The sequence below is a fragment of the Lingula anatina genome, chromosome 2, assembly GCF_051362555.1.
Source record: "Lingula anatina isolate TDL-2025a chromosome 2, LinAna3.0, whole genome shotgun sequence".
Taxonomy (NCBI): domain Eukaryota; kingdom Metazoa; phylum Brachiopoda; class Lingulata; order Lingulida; family Lingulidae; genus Lingula; species Lingula anatina.
In genome coordinates, this window is record NC_141768.1 from 17,063,182 (window position 1) to 17,080,332 (window position 17,151).

General features: G+C 36.9%; 3 protein-coding genes and 1 long non-coding RNA gene across 8 annotated transcripts; 1 reads left to right on the forward strand and 3 right to left on the reverse strand.

Annotated features, from left to right (window-relative positions):
- Positions 1–889: 889 nt before the first annotated feature.
- LOC147763439 (uncharacterized) lies at positions 890–2,110 on the reverse strand. The gene is made up of 2 exons (XR_015332995.1): positions 1,626–2,110; positions 890–1,198 (listed from the first exon to the last, which is right to left on the reverse strand). It is a non-coding gene; the product is annotated as an uncharacterized LOC147763439 (long non-coding RNA).
- Positions 2,111–2,835: 725 nt separating this feature from the next.
- On the forward strand, positions 2,836–9,493 carry LOC106158906 (uncharacterized). 5 transcript variants are annotated; one of them, XM_087005480.1, is made up of 4 exons: positions 2,836–3,287; positions 5,672–5,849; positions 6,358–6,676; positions 8,596–9,493. In XM_087005480.1, exons 1-4 carry the CDS (start codon positions 3,256–3,258, stop codon positions 8,841–8,843), a joined length of 777 nt encoding a protein of 258 aa, XP_086861606.1. In that variant the 5' UTR covers positions 2,836–3,255; the 3' UTR covers positions 8,844–9,493. The 5 variants fall into 5 exon arrangements, with proteins under 5 accessions (XP_086861606.1, XP_086861609.1, XP_086861608.1 ...); XM_087005483.1 differs by lacking the exon at positions 8,596–9,493 and adding an exon at positions 7,111–8,528 and having other exon boundaries at positions 2,838–3,287; XM_087005482.1 differs by having other exon boundaries at positions 3,143–3,287; positions 6,358–6,574.
- A 1,846-nt stretch (positions 9,494–11,339) lies between these two features.
- Positions 11,340–13,592, reverse strand: LOC106155858 (mammalian ependymin-related protein 1-like). The gene is made up of 4 exons (XM_013530877.2): positions 13,426–13,592; positions 12,819–12,937; positions 12,347–12,552; positions 11,340–12,050 (listed from the first exon to the last, which is right to left on the reverse strand). The coding sequence occupies exons 1-4, from the start codon at positions 13,513–13,515 to the stop codon at positions 11,848–11,850; spliced, it is 618 nt and encodes a 205-aa protein (XP_013386331.1). The 5' UTR covers positions 13,516–13,592; the 3' UTR covers positions 11,340–11,847.
- Positions 13,593–14,933: 1,341 nt separating this feature from the next.
- On the reverse strand, positions 14,934–16,895 carry LOC106155861 (mammalian ependymin-related protein 1). The gene is made up of 4 exons (XM_013530884.2): positions 16,715–16,895; positions 16,343–16,464; positions 15,682–15,887; positions 14,934–15,341 (listed from the first exon to the last, which is right to left on the reverse strand). Exons 1-4 carry the CDS (start codon positions 16,802–16,804, stop codon positions 15,133–15,135), a joined length of 627 nt encoding a protein of 208 aa, XP_013386338.1. The 5' UTR covers positions 16,805–16,895; the 3' UTR covers positions 14,934–15,132.
- Positions 16,896–17,151: the final 256 nt, after the last annotated feature.

A 17,151-nucleotide genomic window follows, 5' to 3' on the forward strand; every position in this document is an offset into this window, starting at 1 on the left:
CTGTACACTTTACATAGTCGATGTTCATGTAAAGACACAAGCGTTCGTCGTGAGCACGCCTTTTATACACCAGGCGTGGGGTGAGGCACGTGCGACGTATTCCCGGTGTGCTCTCGACTTTGTTCGTTAGTTGTGAGGGCGTGCGCCTTACTCAACACGCAATGGGCACTTGCTCCTTCATTGTTTGCGACGTGCGTCTTGCACAACGTGCGTCTCTCTTGCTAACTCCTTGCGAGGGGAGCAAGTTACGCTTGCGGCCTCGCTGTTCGCAGGCTATTCGTAGAAACTTTTGGACATGTCCAACATCCTCCGTACGTGCTTACGGGCTGTCTGCGAACTCGAAATTGCGTAAGAAGGTCTTGAGTGGGACGTGAGATTCTGCGCAAATTTTGGACGCAAACAGCCCGTAAGAGCCCGTACGGCCGGTTGTGACCGAGACTTATGCAGAGACGTCAAATTAGGTCATACGCCATTGGACAGGTTAGGTAATTTTGGGATGGTCTTCAATACGCAATTTATGGAGATCCGGCTTACCCCGTTAAAAGGTATCTGTTGAGTCCCTTCAGAGGAGCAAATTTAAGTACCGAAGAAGAAGAATTCAACAGGAGAATGTCCTCTGTGCGGGAATGCGTCGAGTGGGAGTTCGGAAACTTATTGTGATACTTTGCCTTTCTGGACTTTTGAAAGAATTAAAAAGTTCTGTTGTCTCCTGTAGCCAAGCAGTACTTGGTAGGTGGTCTTCTGGTCAACTGCCATACCTGTGTGTATGGCAATCAGATGAGTCGGAACTTTTAACTAGATCCTCCCACCTTGGAGGACTATTTAGCATGAACTGTACACGTGTACATTGTGCGTATGGAAAATTAAAGAGTAAAATGTAAAATTCATACCGCAGGCAAATATTTATTTAAATGAAATCTTGAATAAAAAACTAATGTTTTAACAAATATTCAGCCCACGTGTATCTTGTAGGCAGCAAGAGCCTAGTATGTCAATTCAGCTTTTCTTCTTAACCAAAGATTATGCGTAACCATCTCCATCATTTGTTTGTCTTTCTCAAATTGAGCTTCTCGCTCTTTCATTTCTAATTCAAAACGTTCTTTCTCGAAGGCCAACTTGTCTTTCAGGTAACTGACGTAATCTGCTGGTGAATCAGTACGGCGCTTCTTAGTTGCCTGCATGTTTTCGCAATTTTTAGCTGAAAAAAAAAAAAGCGGGTCACCAATCAATGCAGCGTCAGTTTTTGTTACTGATATAATAAATATTAATCGATATTTGCTATTAGAGACAATTTCATGTAAAGAAAAATGTGCTGTCTTTACTTTTATTTATAATTCATTTATTCAAATACACAAAACAGGACGCCATGTGACTTTCTAAACAAGGCTTCATAAAATTTGCATTAAAAGTCAAGGAGACGCCCTGTCAACTTAAGGAGAAAATCGAGCTACTAATGTGCTGTCCTTACTTTTATTTATAATTCATTTATTCACATACACAAAACAAGACGCCATGTGACTTTCTAAACAAGGCTTCATAAAATTTGCATTAAAAGTCAAGGAGACGCCCTGTCAACTAAAGGAGAAAATCGAGCTACTAGTAGTATCTTACTAAACGGCACTTACCTTACGGATATCCTGCTTGTTATGCGTCAAGTGCAGACGCCTAGTCTACAGACCACTTATAAAGGCATGTGTACTCGTAACAACTGCTCACAAAATGATGACCTAACAGTCTTATAATACAATCAGTCACGCTTGCGGAAGGCCACTTCTGACTGCCTTGTGGTCAGTGGAAAATGCCTTTTTTACGGGTATAACCTATATTTCAATAGTAACAAAAACATAGACACAAATAACAGAGACAACATGTTTGACATATATTGCAAAAATAAAATGTCCAATATTATTTTAGCAGAGAAACGATCAATTTTGAAAGGCTTGATTTCATAAAATTATGCTAATTTGTCAAACCGTTTTTCATTGACGGGTAGCAATCTAGCTGCGGATAATGTTCTCTCTAACCGTATGTGTACACGTCACTAGACAGCAAAATATGATGACCTAAACGTAGTCGTTCGCCTAAACGTACTGGTGCGAAAGCTCTCTAATATTTAGCGTAATCCACGACGAACTCCATTCCTGTGACCCCTCCCCCAAAATGGGACCGTCTTCATTAACATGTAGTTTGCGCTATGCTGGAACCGACCAGATAAAACCAGTCTCTCATTTCTGCATGTGCTCAATTCTCACCTCAAATTATAAATGCACCTGTTTTGTGAAAATTATGGCAAGTAAATGCTTTTTTTACGTTCGGGTTGTATCAGTGGGGTTTTCAATATGCACCGTGGTTTGTGCACAGCGAGAGTATATAAGTAAGAAAATCGGAAGAATGCCAGCAAAATACTGTATGTCTATCGGCACAGGTACGCTCCGTATTTTGCCTTTACTCAATATGTTTTTATATGACATGCTTTTTAAATAAAATACTTAATAGTAATTTGAAGTTACACTGATTTCCGTTTGAGTACCAGTTGGTATTCTTTGGTACGGGTGATTGAATTTTCTTCGGAAGTACGTACGTCTACGCCTCGACGCTATGCAAGCCTTGCGGGTTGAAAACATCTGATCTCAGACTGGTAAAAAATATCAATTCGGTTGATTTCAGTTGTCATATTAAAATTCAAATAGGGCGTACGTAGATCATATAACTAGTTAAAGTCCACTTAAGCTACCAGTTTCAAATATAAGTGACCGGCCTTTGTTTACAACACCTGTCTCCGGGGAAATACTCGTCCAACTTGTGAAGCGCATCATGAAAGTGATCGTAGGTGAGGGAAATGTATAATTAAAAATTATAATTGTCGTCTTTTTTAATGTTAAGTAATGTTAGCACATATTGTACACAGCAAAATAAGTTTTCAGGAGGATAAAACATGCCTGAAACACATGTTAGGCGAAAATTGCGGCTTATCTTGCGTAACACTTCCGGTAAAATGCAATACTTCCGGAAAGATGGACGTTTTGGCAGATGCCCCTAACAATCCGACGATATCAAAGGTTTCCATTTGCTGTATTTTAATCAATTCGACCAAACTGACATTTCCATGAAATTAATTAATTAATCTTGGTCGAATTGTTTGGCATATTACCGTACAGCGTCACGTGATACTTATCAAATTGATTTTTAGCCCGAGGAAGAAGGCGTATAGGCACACATCCTGTAAGCAAAGAACGGTGCCACACGTATGCAAAAATGAACATCAGCTTTGAGGACGCTCCCGCCCGGTAGGTAATATTTTGGCTTCATTTTATTATGATAAAATTTGAAAGTACTTTCCTTAAAATTTGCTCATCGTATGGGTCATCGGCATACAATTATGATTTGATTAAAATATGGAAGGGCCAACGAGTTGTTTGTACAGAGCGATCAGAAAAGGTGTTTTTGCAGGTTGCAATACGATGGTAACAGTTCTGTGCAAACTGCTGATATTGCATCATTCATACCTAGGGATGTTATTTGACCTGTCCTTTTACCAAGTTTCAGTGAAGATCGAGGGCAACCTCGAGCCGCTACTCACTCGACATTTCTCCCAGCGTTTCTCGGAAATCCTCTGATTAAACCAAGGTGTTGTCTAGAATTTCACGGCTACATCTTGGTTAAATCAGTCGAGACCTCTAAAACCTCGAGACCTCTGAGACAGAGCTTTACATTCTTGGCATGAAGAGAATAGTGACTTTGCTTGCATTATACCTTGTAGACAAATTTTAAATCTTTCATACTCTTAAAATTTTGAATAAATTTTTCACGTTTAACAATTATTCTTTATCATTTTATTACACCAAGTCATATCATATTGGTTTTGAAAACGGGATTTTTTTACATGTAAGCCACACGTGAGTACAAAAAATATTTGTAAATATATAACTTTTTAACGATGGTTGTGTTATTTACCTTTTGTTTCTAAGCTGCCCATTCTTTCTCTTTATCAGAAATATCGGTAAAAATCAAATCTATTCCCATTTGAACTTGTAATTAGCACATGAATGTTCTGAAATTAAGCACAGCGTATTCCGAAACCGCCTCGTAGTCAAAAACATCTCAAAAACGTAGAATTATTACTCCTTTGGACTTGTAATAAACATCCGTCTGACTTTGACTATACTCCGGAACTGCCTCGTTGTCAGAAATATCACACAAAAAAAATTAATTATTGCTCCTTTGTACTTGTGAGAAATTTATTTGACTATATTCCGGTCCGACGCTCCTTTTTTATCAGATATGTCACTAAAAAGTAGAGGTTTTGCCTTGGGACCATTGTTCCGCTGCAGTCCCAGCTGGGTGTGGCTCAGCTGAGACGTGCATGGTCAGTGTTGAACGTCCACAACAAGTATTTAGCTAAAATTGACCAAATTGGTCAGACATTAGGTAAGAATTTGGGGGGAGGTGACCAGCTCATGTGGACGAGTTTATTCCATATAACATCGCTAGAACGTGATATAAGGTCACTTATTCGGTTTTAGTAATAGATAGACCCCGAGTCAGCGAGGGTTATGTGGCATACACGAGTGGTAGCACGAGTGGATGTCACATAACCCTCGCTGACGAGGGATCTATCTTATTTAGACCACGGGTCCATTAGCGGGTTATAACGCATTCATGCGAGACGTGCGGTTATGTGAGTTACACCACGTCTGGGTCTTTTGTTTTTCACTTCCACCGTTGTCTAAGGGGTGTTTTAGGAAGAAATGACAGTATTTTTCCTCGGTATGTATGTCAAATAATACTCTTCCCCTCTCGCGATATATGCCATGAACTCCTTTCGCTGATGTTATGGCATATATCGCTCGGGTAACGGTGTATTGTCTCACACACATCGAAATTTTGTTTTAATTTTAAAAACACCAAGTGATTGAATCTGAACATAACTCACATATCTATAATTCATACGCCTCGAAAAAGATCAAATATGTATATGTAGGCACGCGCCAGTAAAGATGTGCCCTGCAACGGTAGCTCTAACTATTCCTTTTGTGCCTGTGCCATCAATTTGAAGTAGAAGTAATCTGTCGTTTTAATTTCATAGTTTGACTATTCAGTAGGGTTACTTTTTTTTGATTGACCACAGCGTATTGCAATTGAAAATGTTACTCCATAATACCGGTGTAGCTTCAGTACTGTCTACGAGTATTGAAATTTTGAGCTAACTTATTACAGAGTAAAATTTTGAATTAAAATTTGTTTAGCTAATTATCTAATATCAATGTTACAATTTAACCACGGTTATCATCACTTGGCAATTATAAGGTACTTCATTAATGGGATTATTCCTTAAAAAGCGGACTTTATTGCCCATAACTCGAACAAAAGTACCTTGTTGTTTGCTAACTCGGTGCAAATAAGGTGTGAATGTTTATAGTAATTTGGTATGAAAAAAAAAATAGATTCACAATGTGATTAAATACTGACCATTTATGGTCTGATTGCACACTTATTAGACTTAAAATATGACAGTAAAAAAATTAACAAATAGAAATAAGATTATATTTAAGTCATTAACACCCAGGGTCTAATTCTTTAAGCTTTTTACTCAGTCCACTTTTTAGTAACTTAAGTAATTAAATCAAATTACCTTAACCATTTATTTTTTAACTCGAATATCTTTTCGCAGGTCTCACATGGACGACGACCTTATTAGGTGGAGATGTAACAAACCTAATTATGACGTTGTCAATGAACTTTATCTGAAGGAAAGATCAAAGACCCACAAACCTAACTCTGTGGAGAAGACAATTGAGAATTTAGTGAAGACCTTCGAGATGGAGTTAACAAATAAGAAGATTCCCAAAGTAAGAAATGAAATATGGCAGACTACATAATCCTTTACTTATTGAACTATTCTTAGTAAACTATATTGACATTGACATTATATTATATTGACATTGACATAGTCTGACAGACATTCGTTTTTTTTCCTCAGGGGAATTTTTTGTCTCCTGTGCGCCGTGTGTGTTCTGAATGTTTTAAATGTGTCCTGAATGTTTACATAATGTGTCAAAAAGTAAAATGAAACAAAATTAAAGATTAATGGATAAACAGTGGCCCTTACTAGACCAGTTTGATTTTTTTTTTCAAATTTCAGTTTTCAATTTTTGTCGGGTCATAAAACATAAATATAAAGAACTCAAGACGTAGAATATTGTTAATGAATAAAAAGATGGAAATATTGGTATAAGCTTTATTGATTCATGTTACAATAAAAATGTGATGATATAATATATATTAAAATATTTTAAGCTGTGTGTAAATGTAGAATTTATTCTGATTTAATTATCACACCCGCTTTACTTTCAACAGGAATGGAAGAGTATCGCATACGACGTTTTTAAAATGCAGATAAATGGTGGGAAATACTTCAGCGCAGACGAGCTTGCAGACGTCGGTAGCTACAACGCGCTTTTGGCCGATGCACCTCTGTTCAAGGCAACAGGCGAAAAGCAGGAGATCCTTCATGGGCAGTATAAAGAAGCCTTTCCTGGTGGATTTGCCTGGGAGGTGCTGGATGTCATCTCAGGTAGATACCAGTGTGTTGCCAGTGGGAGACCAGAGATGGGGTGGGAAGATTGTATGCCCTGGGTCTGCATTCATTTACCGTTGTATGGACAAGTGGTAGTTGGTACAGTTTTGTTTTATTCACTTCAGCATGTCAGTCTTTATGTCTTACCTTTGATATATTGATTGATTTTTTAATCATTATTTTCACCATATTATCATTTGGTATCCTTAGGGTCCCGAATCATAAAAAATGCCAACGCATGCCTACAGTGACCTGGACAATTTCTGTTATTCTGTCTCATAGCACTGTCAGACTAGAACAAATATGTATTTCAACAAATAGCAATGAACAAGCTTGCAATGTAAAATAACAGTGCACCCTCGTAATGTGAGACATCGGAAACAAGTCATTCTGCTAAACATGTCAGACAACGATCGAGTCACTCATTGTTTGTCTTTCCTGAAACCAGTATAGAATGCAGAACCAGCTTTTAAAGTTTCGGGAACAAGGTTATGTTGTTGGCTATGTTCAAGCAAAATTATGTAAAATTACAGGGCACCTGCGTGAAGTGGGACAACGAAAACAAGTCAGACAGCGACAGCAAGTCTGACAGCGAAAAAGGTTAAACATTGAAACAGATCAGACAACGGTTGAGTCAGCCATTATTTTACTTTCCAAATACCAGTATGGAATGCAGAACCAGCTTATTTATCATTGTTATCATAGTATAATTTGGCAAATTGGGTGCCTTTAGGTCCTGAATCGACAAAAATACACACTTTTTTCTCCTCAAATATCCCCCAAGGATGCCAACGCACGCATCAATAGGCCAAGACAACACAAACAGGTCAGAAAACGAAACAGGTCAGATATTGTTTGTCTTTCTAAATATTGGTATGGAATGCAGAACCAGCTTTTAAAGATTAAGAAACAGCGTTGAGTAATCAGCAATGTTTAAGCAAACTGTGTAAAATGACAGTGCACCGGCTTGAAGTAGGAAGAAGTAAGTCAGACAGCAAAACAAGTCAGACAACGAAACAAGTCAGACAACGATAGAGTTAGTCACTGTTCGTCTCTCCAATCTAGTATGGAATGCATAACCAGCTTTTGAAGTTTCAGAAACATCGTTGGGTTGTTAGCAATGTTCAAGCAAAATTATGTAAAATAACTGTGCACCCGCGTGAAGTGAGACGGCGAAACAAGTCACACAACAAAACAAGTCAGACATCGAAACAAGTTAGAAAACACAACAAATCAGACAACGATAGACAGTGAAACAGGTCAGACGTTGTCTCAAATTATACGTTGATCAGCCGTTGTTTGTCGTTCCTGGCACCAGTATAGAATGCTGAATCAGCGTTTAAAGTAGTTTGCACTGTACCACCATGCTATATTAACGTTTGTATGTGCAAGTAAAGTCAACCTACAATTTTCATTATTTTCATTTATAAACAACAGAATTTTTAACAGACAAGTTTATTAAAAACATTTGCACAAAGAATGACAAAGAACAATAAAAACAAGAACAGATGCATTAGCTCAGTTGCAAATACAGTAGAAATATTCGAAGTATACAAATTCTTGAAATATCTGTAAGTTTATCAAAAACATGGATTGTGAACAAAAACTAATATTTTGTATAATAGTTGGTAATCACAATTTACAGAAAAAAATGCTACGGGTTGTGCAACTACTTCACCTCTTCTTTTAAATGATTTTGCTATAAAGTTGGAATGGGAAATTTAATTTTTTGTTGGGACTGTTAAATAGTTTGCACAATTTACGTTTTGGAGACTTTGTATTAAGTTTTAGAATTGAGATAAAGCTGACAAAAATTATACGTTGAACAGAGATTTAGAAAGTGGCATTTGTAGTTTTGATAACAATTTGCACGGATATTTAAATGGAAATGTTCGCATATACATACACGTCAGCATTTTTGCCAGACGCAGGAATAAAAAATCCTTTTTTATCCGTAAAGATTCCTTCTGTGTCCACGACACACCATACAACATTTGCAAAAGGTTGCATATTTTTAGGTCCGCCTGTGGTAACGTTTACTTGGCGGCACTGGGCCGAGTGGACCGGACCTTACAAGGGGGTGTTGCCCTCTGGCGAGAGGGTTGAAATGAAAGGCTGCGCCATCGCCACTGTGAACGAAAAACCCCAGATTGAAGAGTTGAAAGTCTACTTCGATCCCAACACCATTCTGACCACCTTACTGAAGCTGAACAAAGGAACAAATGAGGGAATCGCCAGATGTCCCTTCCACAAGAATATGATGTAAAATTGCAAAATCGAAAGAGTATTGCAAAGGTAATCGCAAGAAAGGTTTAGGTGTTTTTAACTCCTTCTAAGGCAATTATTCAGAGTACACGACAATTATTGTTATTTATGTGGACGATTTATAAAGACAATTCGAGACTCTACCCAAATTCAATGAATAATTTAGGGTGAAATACTCCGTAACCACAGCTATGTATCTTTAACAATTTACTTCTTAATGCACCGAAGGTTGAATAAGAAATAACGGGTATTCATGGAAGAGTTTAATGCGTAAGTCTTGGTTGTTGGTTGATTTGATCTGTTAGCTCCTTCTAAGGAAAGTATTTCTACTCCCCTGCCAAAAAAGTGTCACCCCTAATTCAACATGTAAAATGATACAGAAAATCAAGCCACAAACTAATGTTTCCATTCAACTTCCCGACTGTTTTTTTTCTCGAACTTTTGCTGATTGTACAACTAATGAATACTCGAACCAAAGTATAAAAAGTGAAAGCCCCGTTTGTAGTATTTTGTCCGGTATAATATAATCGGTGTTGATTATTTCAATGGTCAAGCTTGGTACGCTAATAATGCTCACATCCTCAATTTACACAATGATCAGCCGTCTAGGTACTACGCAATAGTAAAATAAAATCTACGGGTATCTTGCTAGCAATTTGCATGAATGCGGTATGTGTGACACGTACCTTTTTGGTAGGGAAGTATAGATCACAGTTGTTATTTTGTTATTTCTCTTATTACGATTGATACGCTAATCAAAAATGTGTATCTGTAACATTTTACTTGGAATTGCGAATAATTGTTAATGTATCAGACCTAGAACTATTGGTTGAAAATAAGCAAGAAGGATATAAGTCTAGAACCTAGACTACTCCGCAATTAGAAACGGTTATTATTTCATTTTCTTTGCCGAAATGAGTCTTGTCTAACTTTATGTTAGGACTGCATTACAAGAGAATATATTTTTGATTCTTTAAGAATTGTTTTTAAAAGACACACAAGCAAACAAGTCTCACAGATTCCGAAGCAAACTCACAAAAGCTTCTCTGCATTTCTACAAACTGTTTCACGGATGACTGAAATAAGAGTGTCAGTTTTTTTATTCCTTGACAAAAGTATATGATTTGACATTCATGGAGGCATCATTTTACACTGCGTTAGGGGTATGAATACATTAGACTAGGGAGCTTGCAACTATATCGAGGAAGTTTAAATATTCAGTTAACAACGGTATAACAATGGTAGTCCTCTAGGAACCGCACATGTACAGGCCTACCCAACTACCAGACTCGGCACCGAATGATCCTGAATTCACCGGTAAATCGGACCACACTACCCGTTTTCAAGGTGTGTATCAGTACGCATTTCACAGTATCAGACGCGACACCGCTCTTGCCTAGTACGCGATGTGATAGCATTGCATCACCACTCAAAATTTGTTCATACTGTGTAATGCGATCTGACACACACCTTGAAAACGGGTAGTGGTCTGATCTACCTGTGAATTCAGGATCATTCGGTGCCGAGTCCGGTAGTTGGGTAGGCCTGATGTAGTTCACTCCCCATTACTTTGTTCAGTTGTTTTTCGTCCTATATGCTAACCCCAATACTACGACTTACCCTAACTTTTACAAATCATGTGGGACCCCGGACTACCATTCCTAGGACTATCATTTCTGTCAAACCTTGTTTGTAATATATATATATTCAGCATGCAAAAGTGAACGAAATTTAGGAATGCTCATGGAAGCAAATATAGCGTTATTTAGATATCGGAAAATAATCGAAATTAAAGATCATTTTTTTCTGAAACTGGTGTGTTCTTTGTTAATTTTGCTAATTTTACTTTAAAATAAGGAAATGACATGACATAACATGCCATTAAAAGAATGCCGATTTTACCGATATTTGGGTGTACACACTTACAGGAAGTTAAAGACATTGTAAAGGTTGAATAGATGAAAACTGAAAGTGACGGAAAGTACGGGCATGTGTTATCTATCCTTAGTGATCACCACAATGTTCAGAGGGTTTATTACTACCAGTCCTATGGAAGTCCGTGATACTCAGATCTCTCACTTAGAGGCCTGGCGTATGTTCATTTTAGACTAAAATCAGTGAAAAATATCTTATATCTGTCCAAGCTAAGATAGTACAGGCCATCCTAGGTGCATCTGCAGCAGACTGTCAACAAAACGGTGAGAGATGACTTACTTGGCAGCATGAGATACAGCATAAATATCCAAAGCGTACGTTATTTTAATTGTTTTTGTTGTAAAGCAAATTACTTACACTTTCACTAATCACAGATAAAAATTAAAGCGGAATCAAATGAGTAAAAGGGACAAAGAGTTAGAGGTAGAGATGTTAGAGAGTTAGAGATGACGAAATAAAATAGCTCGAAATAGATTTTATTCGATAACGTAGAGAAATTTTAAAATGCTTTAAAGAGTATAAATAATTTTAAGAAAGAGATTTTGCTGTTACCACCAACAAAATAGCAAAGTAATCTAAAATAATGAAAATCGCGCAAATTCAGGTCGTAACGATAACTGCATTGCAACTTCATTGCACCATATGAGTTTTAAGCCGATGGTGTAGAAATTGTGTCATATGCGAATTCATTCCTAGAACACGATGGAGTACAAGACCGTTCTTGTAGAGATAATGGTTTCTTTTGCTTCGTAAAGAAAAAAAGTTTGAACACTACATAGAGTAAATTTAGAAGTGATTGTTTATAGTGTTTATTCATATTTATTATTAACATTATTATTGAAAATATTGAAAATAAGAAGCAGAGATAATATAATACAATGTGATACTCGACAAAACATATAAGCAAGTCAAGACTTATCCAATAATAACGGAAATCCTCCAAAAAGTTTGCAACATGTGCTTTTTATATATCCTCATTGACAGTAACAGTAAACGACCTTTTCTAGCTTCTGTGTTGACACTAATGCAAAAAACAAAATGATTTATCTTCAGCTTCTTATAAATTTTCTCTAGAAATAAGCAGGTGGTTTTTCGTGCACCAACACGGCATCTCTACACTCACTGGGCGGTAGAAACACAGTAGGGTCTGGAATGCCTGAAGCTATATCGTAGAAGTTAATTGTGTTGGATTCGGATCTGTTGTTGGGATTGAAAAATGTTTCCACGACTGGGAAGCAATATTTCAGACCATAAACTCCCCTCCATAATACAGCTGGAATCAATCATAAACGAAAGAAAGGGTAAATGTATCACGCATGGTTAAAGTAATGCAAATTGGTCATCATTACTATTTCTTTCTACGTTAATTTCATGTAACAGTTCAATACACCTTCTACGAATAATGCATGTAAGATGATGTCCAATAAGCAAAGACTTATTGTTAAATTAAGAAAAGTCACATTGTAACATTGGGCGCTGGTGGTTTTTCAAGATGCCACCAGTCCTCCCTCTACAATTATCACATGAATGCTTTATTGACTGCGACGGTGCAATTGATACACCACTTACCATCACTATCTTTTTCCTTGAATATCCATTCTTGTGCAGTGAAATCCTCGCCGGGATAACCGATTTCATACTCCGTTTTAAAAGTGGCCATTGGTGGAATTCCGTAGGGTCGCCATGGCCCTGGAAACATTTTCTCACACTTCTTGCTCTGACGGTCGATCCGGTACATTACATTAACATCATTGAGTATGAGGTATTCGTAGCGTCTGAAATAATTGACAAGTTATCCGAATATCCAGTTAAGCGTCAGAACGTTGTCTTTTCATTTAACATCTATTATATAGGCTATCATATATTTTATATATACACGTACGTCAATCTAAATTCCATTAATAACAATTTAATACAAAAAGAATTATTGTTCAGTTTGAAAATAATAATAATCATTATTGTTGTTGTAAAAAGAAAATAGAACTAAAATAAAAAAAGAAAAATGCAATTCATCCTTTTAGATGGTGGTGGTTGAACGTACTTCCTGCCTGGGTGTAAAAGAATGTTGTCGAAGATCACTTTACGCTGCATTACGGCATCATAGACAAATCTATAATGTTCCATTTTCCCATGGTTATGGTCGAAACGAGATGCTTTAGCCTGTATTAAAGATTGTGAGAGAACGATTGATCAAAAAAGATTAACAAAATAAAATAAATAAAACAATTTAGAGAACTTGAAAAATGTTTTAATAGTTAAAATCAAACTATTGAGTGTGATTCTTTCTTTTAAAGCCAATTTCTCACATATGTTTTCATTAATTATCAAAGGCAATTTGCTTGTCTTGAGTGAATCAAACGAGATGGCCAATCTTTTATATCAATATGACAGTCATTTTATTATAAAATCTCATGTGTGAAATAAAGCAAATAATCAAACAAATCCTATTCAAGTGCTTTCCACGTTCAAAAACGCACTTTTGGGCAGTACCGATTTTCTCAGCCCGTGGTAGTGCTTTTAGATGTTTATATTAGCCTGTGTTGTGAAAACAAAATTGCAAAGATAAAGCATGCCTCCCTGATCGTTTACCTGCATACTTAATACTTGAAATGCATTGTTTTCTTTCTGTAACCTTTAAAAAAACTTACCTCCCATCGTGCCGGTGTAAAGCAAGGTTTAGGGATCTGGGAATGTGCAATTCCCACCAACAAAACGAGAGCAAGTACTAATGGCTTCATTACAAGCTGTGCTATGATGTGCAGTGAAATGTTAACTTGTTGTAATAAATATTCGGGCGTAGTCACGTCATTGAAGATAAGAGTTCTGTACCTGGGCCTCGTGCCTCCCCTTCGATATCGTATCATTGTATCTGTATTTATATATGTATCATTCAGTGTCAGTCGAGGTCAAGCGTAGGCGAACGTGTGACTGTGGGTGTTACAAAATTTACAAACACACACATGCCAAACTTCAACAGCATGGAAGACCATCGGACATAATATTTGTATACTCTAGGACTACAATTTCTGTTATATTGGCATAATGCTAAGCGTCGACAAACCGAACAGCAAAAACTTAGTAATGCATATTCGGGAGTTACAACATAATTCTGTTCAGAAAACTTGTAAAATTAAATCCCGAAATCTTAACATTATAACATTTGTCACAAAAGCTGAAGCATGATATATGTTGTAGCGAAGAAATGAGGTTATTGCGTGGTCATAATGTTAATAGTTCTGAAGGGCTAAAATCTAGATTAAAGAAACAAGTATTATCATAATTTTCCTTCTTTAACTGAGTTTTATGCATTATATTTTATAAAATTGTTCTTGAAGCAAAAAAGAATATTAGTATTCAAATTGCGGACATAAGGTCACCAGCAGGTCCAGAGTAAAAGAAGTTATGCTTATACAGGTTGAATTTAGAATATGCTTTCAAATACATCACTTCGCACTGGTCAATCGTAAATGAGAAGTGCAATAAGGTTTATCTGAATGTACGATGTCTGGAGCGCAGACATTCTGACTCCTGCTCCCGCTAAAATGACATTCTGTTATGTATCCATTCTTCACACACGCGTGCACACGGGCTCCCATACAAACGCGCGCGCGAGCACGCACACGAATGCACGCTTCTTTCTGATATCTATTTTTGGAATTTAAAAGTTAGTTTCCAGCAAGGAAAAAAAGCATATTAGTACCAATTATATTGGGATTAACCTCTATTAACTGGAATTTTTAGGACTAGAAATGCGCACTCGACATATACTCAGAATTGCATAATCAAGAATATCGTGACTACATTTTGGGCATGTGTAATGGAGAAGACGAGCACAGACCTTCAGGCTGACGAAAGAACGCCATTTACTTAAATACGTGAAAATGTCGCCGTATGTGATGTCTGGAACGTTATGCATGAAAACGGCTTGGCTGAAGTTGAACCAAAACCCCTATACCGTAACGTTTTATTCAAATATATATGCATCAAGTTTACTTTATCCTTGTATGCCAAAAGTACTCAGTTTTACGTTATTAATATTTTGTGACTTTTTATGCGACAGATGAGATTTTCTCTAGAGTCATTTAATGTGTTGGGTTGAACAACACTGCCATTATCTTAAACAAAACACTTTATTGAGGAGGAACATAAACATATCTTTGATAAGAGGTGCTTTAATTCCAATAAAAGACAATAATCTGTAAATAAAAGAAACAGTTTATAACATTCTTTAGTACAAAGTGTCAGGAGTGCCTCGGAAAATAGGATAGCGTCTATGGCATGAGAGTTTTAGTTTGATTTCACTGGATTCCTTGATTTCTAATAATTCATCAAAATGTTTGAAGGTGAAAAGTTTCTTAGACGTAGGCGGGCAGATCATCGGTTTCATCGACCCATTTGGCGGTTTTGCACTCCGGAGGAGGTATGAACATGTCTGGGTCGGGGATGCCAGCGACGATGTCGTAGAAGTTGACTGTGTTGGATTCGGATATGTTGAGGCGATTGAAGAAGGTCTCGTGAACTGGATAGCAGTATTTCAGGCTGTAAACTCCAATCCATTCCGCAGCTGAAATACAGAGAAACAATCACCAATAAAGGTGAAGAGGACGATTTTATGATATAAAGCTGATGCTCTTTAATACTTGAATAAGAAAAAAGATTTGTTTTAGGGCAAAGTCGCCTTTTTCCATTCACCAATCATACATCATTTTACTTCTATATTATAATTTATCGAAGTAAATAAACTGTGAAGTGATTATAGTTAAAGCATACAAGGCATTACTGGTTGAAAACTGGGGTGATTATGAAAATATTAAGTTTAGGGGTATACCAAATGTATGAACATGTACCTATATGCAGCAGAATTTTTTTAAATATTTTCAATTATTAAGCAAATTTTCACAAACTTTTGAATCCAGGGATTCTATCAGTCCACTGTTGGGCGGTGAAAGCCTCGCCTGGTCCACCAATTTCAAACTCGTTGTCAAAAGTGGAGTTGGGTGGAATTCCAAATGGACGCCAGTGCCTTGGTCTCATCTTCACGCATTCCTTGGTTTTCAAATTGATTTTGAACAACTCGTGTACGTCGTTGAGGCTGAGGTATTCGTAGAATCTGGGAATGAAAACGATTATAGTTTTTCATTGTTAGGATTAAAGCTCTGAGGCACAATAGTAGTGTGCGCAAATGAGCCTTGTTATTTTTAGCGCACTGTAGTTTTTGTTACCATTGCTTTTATACTCAAATATTTGACACGCCTATATTCTTTACTTACAAACTCTCACAAAAAGTAGTACAATTAATTAACTTAAATATTTTTCTTACTTGCAAGTATTTTTCGCTTTACGTTCAGGGTGCAAAAACAATTCAATCAATGTGATTTCCTGTTACAATGAAAAATTATTAAGCAAATACGAAATAGCTTTATAATGTATAATCCAATACCTATCAAGAAGCAATCTATTAAATGACATACCTAAGTGAGGTCTGTCATAAGAATTTGTTATCAAATATGTGATATGAAAATCTTTTAAAGAGATTATAAACTTATTTTGAAAATTTGGTCAAACCTTCTTCCTGGTCTTACGACAACGTCCTCCTCGATGACGATCTTTCGTCGATAGATGGCGTCATAGACGATTCTAATATATTCCATGTTCCCATAGTTATGGTCGAACATAAACGCCCGGGACTGAAGAATGAGTTAAGAAAACACAATATAAACACTTTATAAGTGTCCAAATAATTGAAGTTGAAGACGTAATGAAACTGGTGAATTTTCTGTCCTTTTCCTCATACTACACATTATAAGCTTATGTGTGTTAAAAATTTGGCTCATCGACATACAAATCTTTTTTACATTTCTTTCGGTGTATCTGATATATACAATTTGTGTCAAATATTAATATTTCAAAACATAGAATCTTCTCATTTCAACCTACCGCCCACTGAGGTGGTGTAATGCATGGCTTAGGCTTTTGGGAGTAGGCTATCCCCGCCAACAGCACGACAGCAAGTATAAGGGTCCTCATGTTGGCCGGCACGGTGACAAGTCAGAACAGTAGATACGATATTTTCCATTAAATACCAAGGCGTTATCGGGCTGATAGTCATGCTATTGTCCTAACTCTCTGATAGTGGTAGATATCTTATCATCTGGAAGGTATAGTCAGAACAGTGACATTATCATTGGAATTAATAGAATCAATGTCTGACATTTGTTGCAAATCATGATCCATAGTATTACGGTGTCTATCATGTTATCACAAGCGAGTCATGAGAAAAGTGAAGTCACATATTTTCATGTTAGGGACGAGGTAAACAGAGATACTGGAAGGGGGCATCTCTAAGTATGTTGAATGCTTGCTGTATTAGTTTT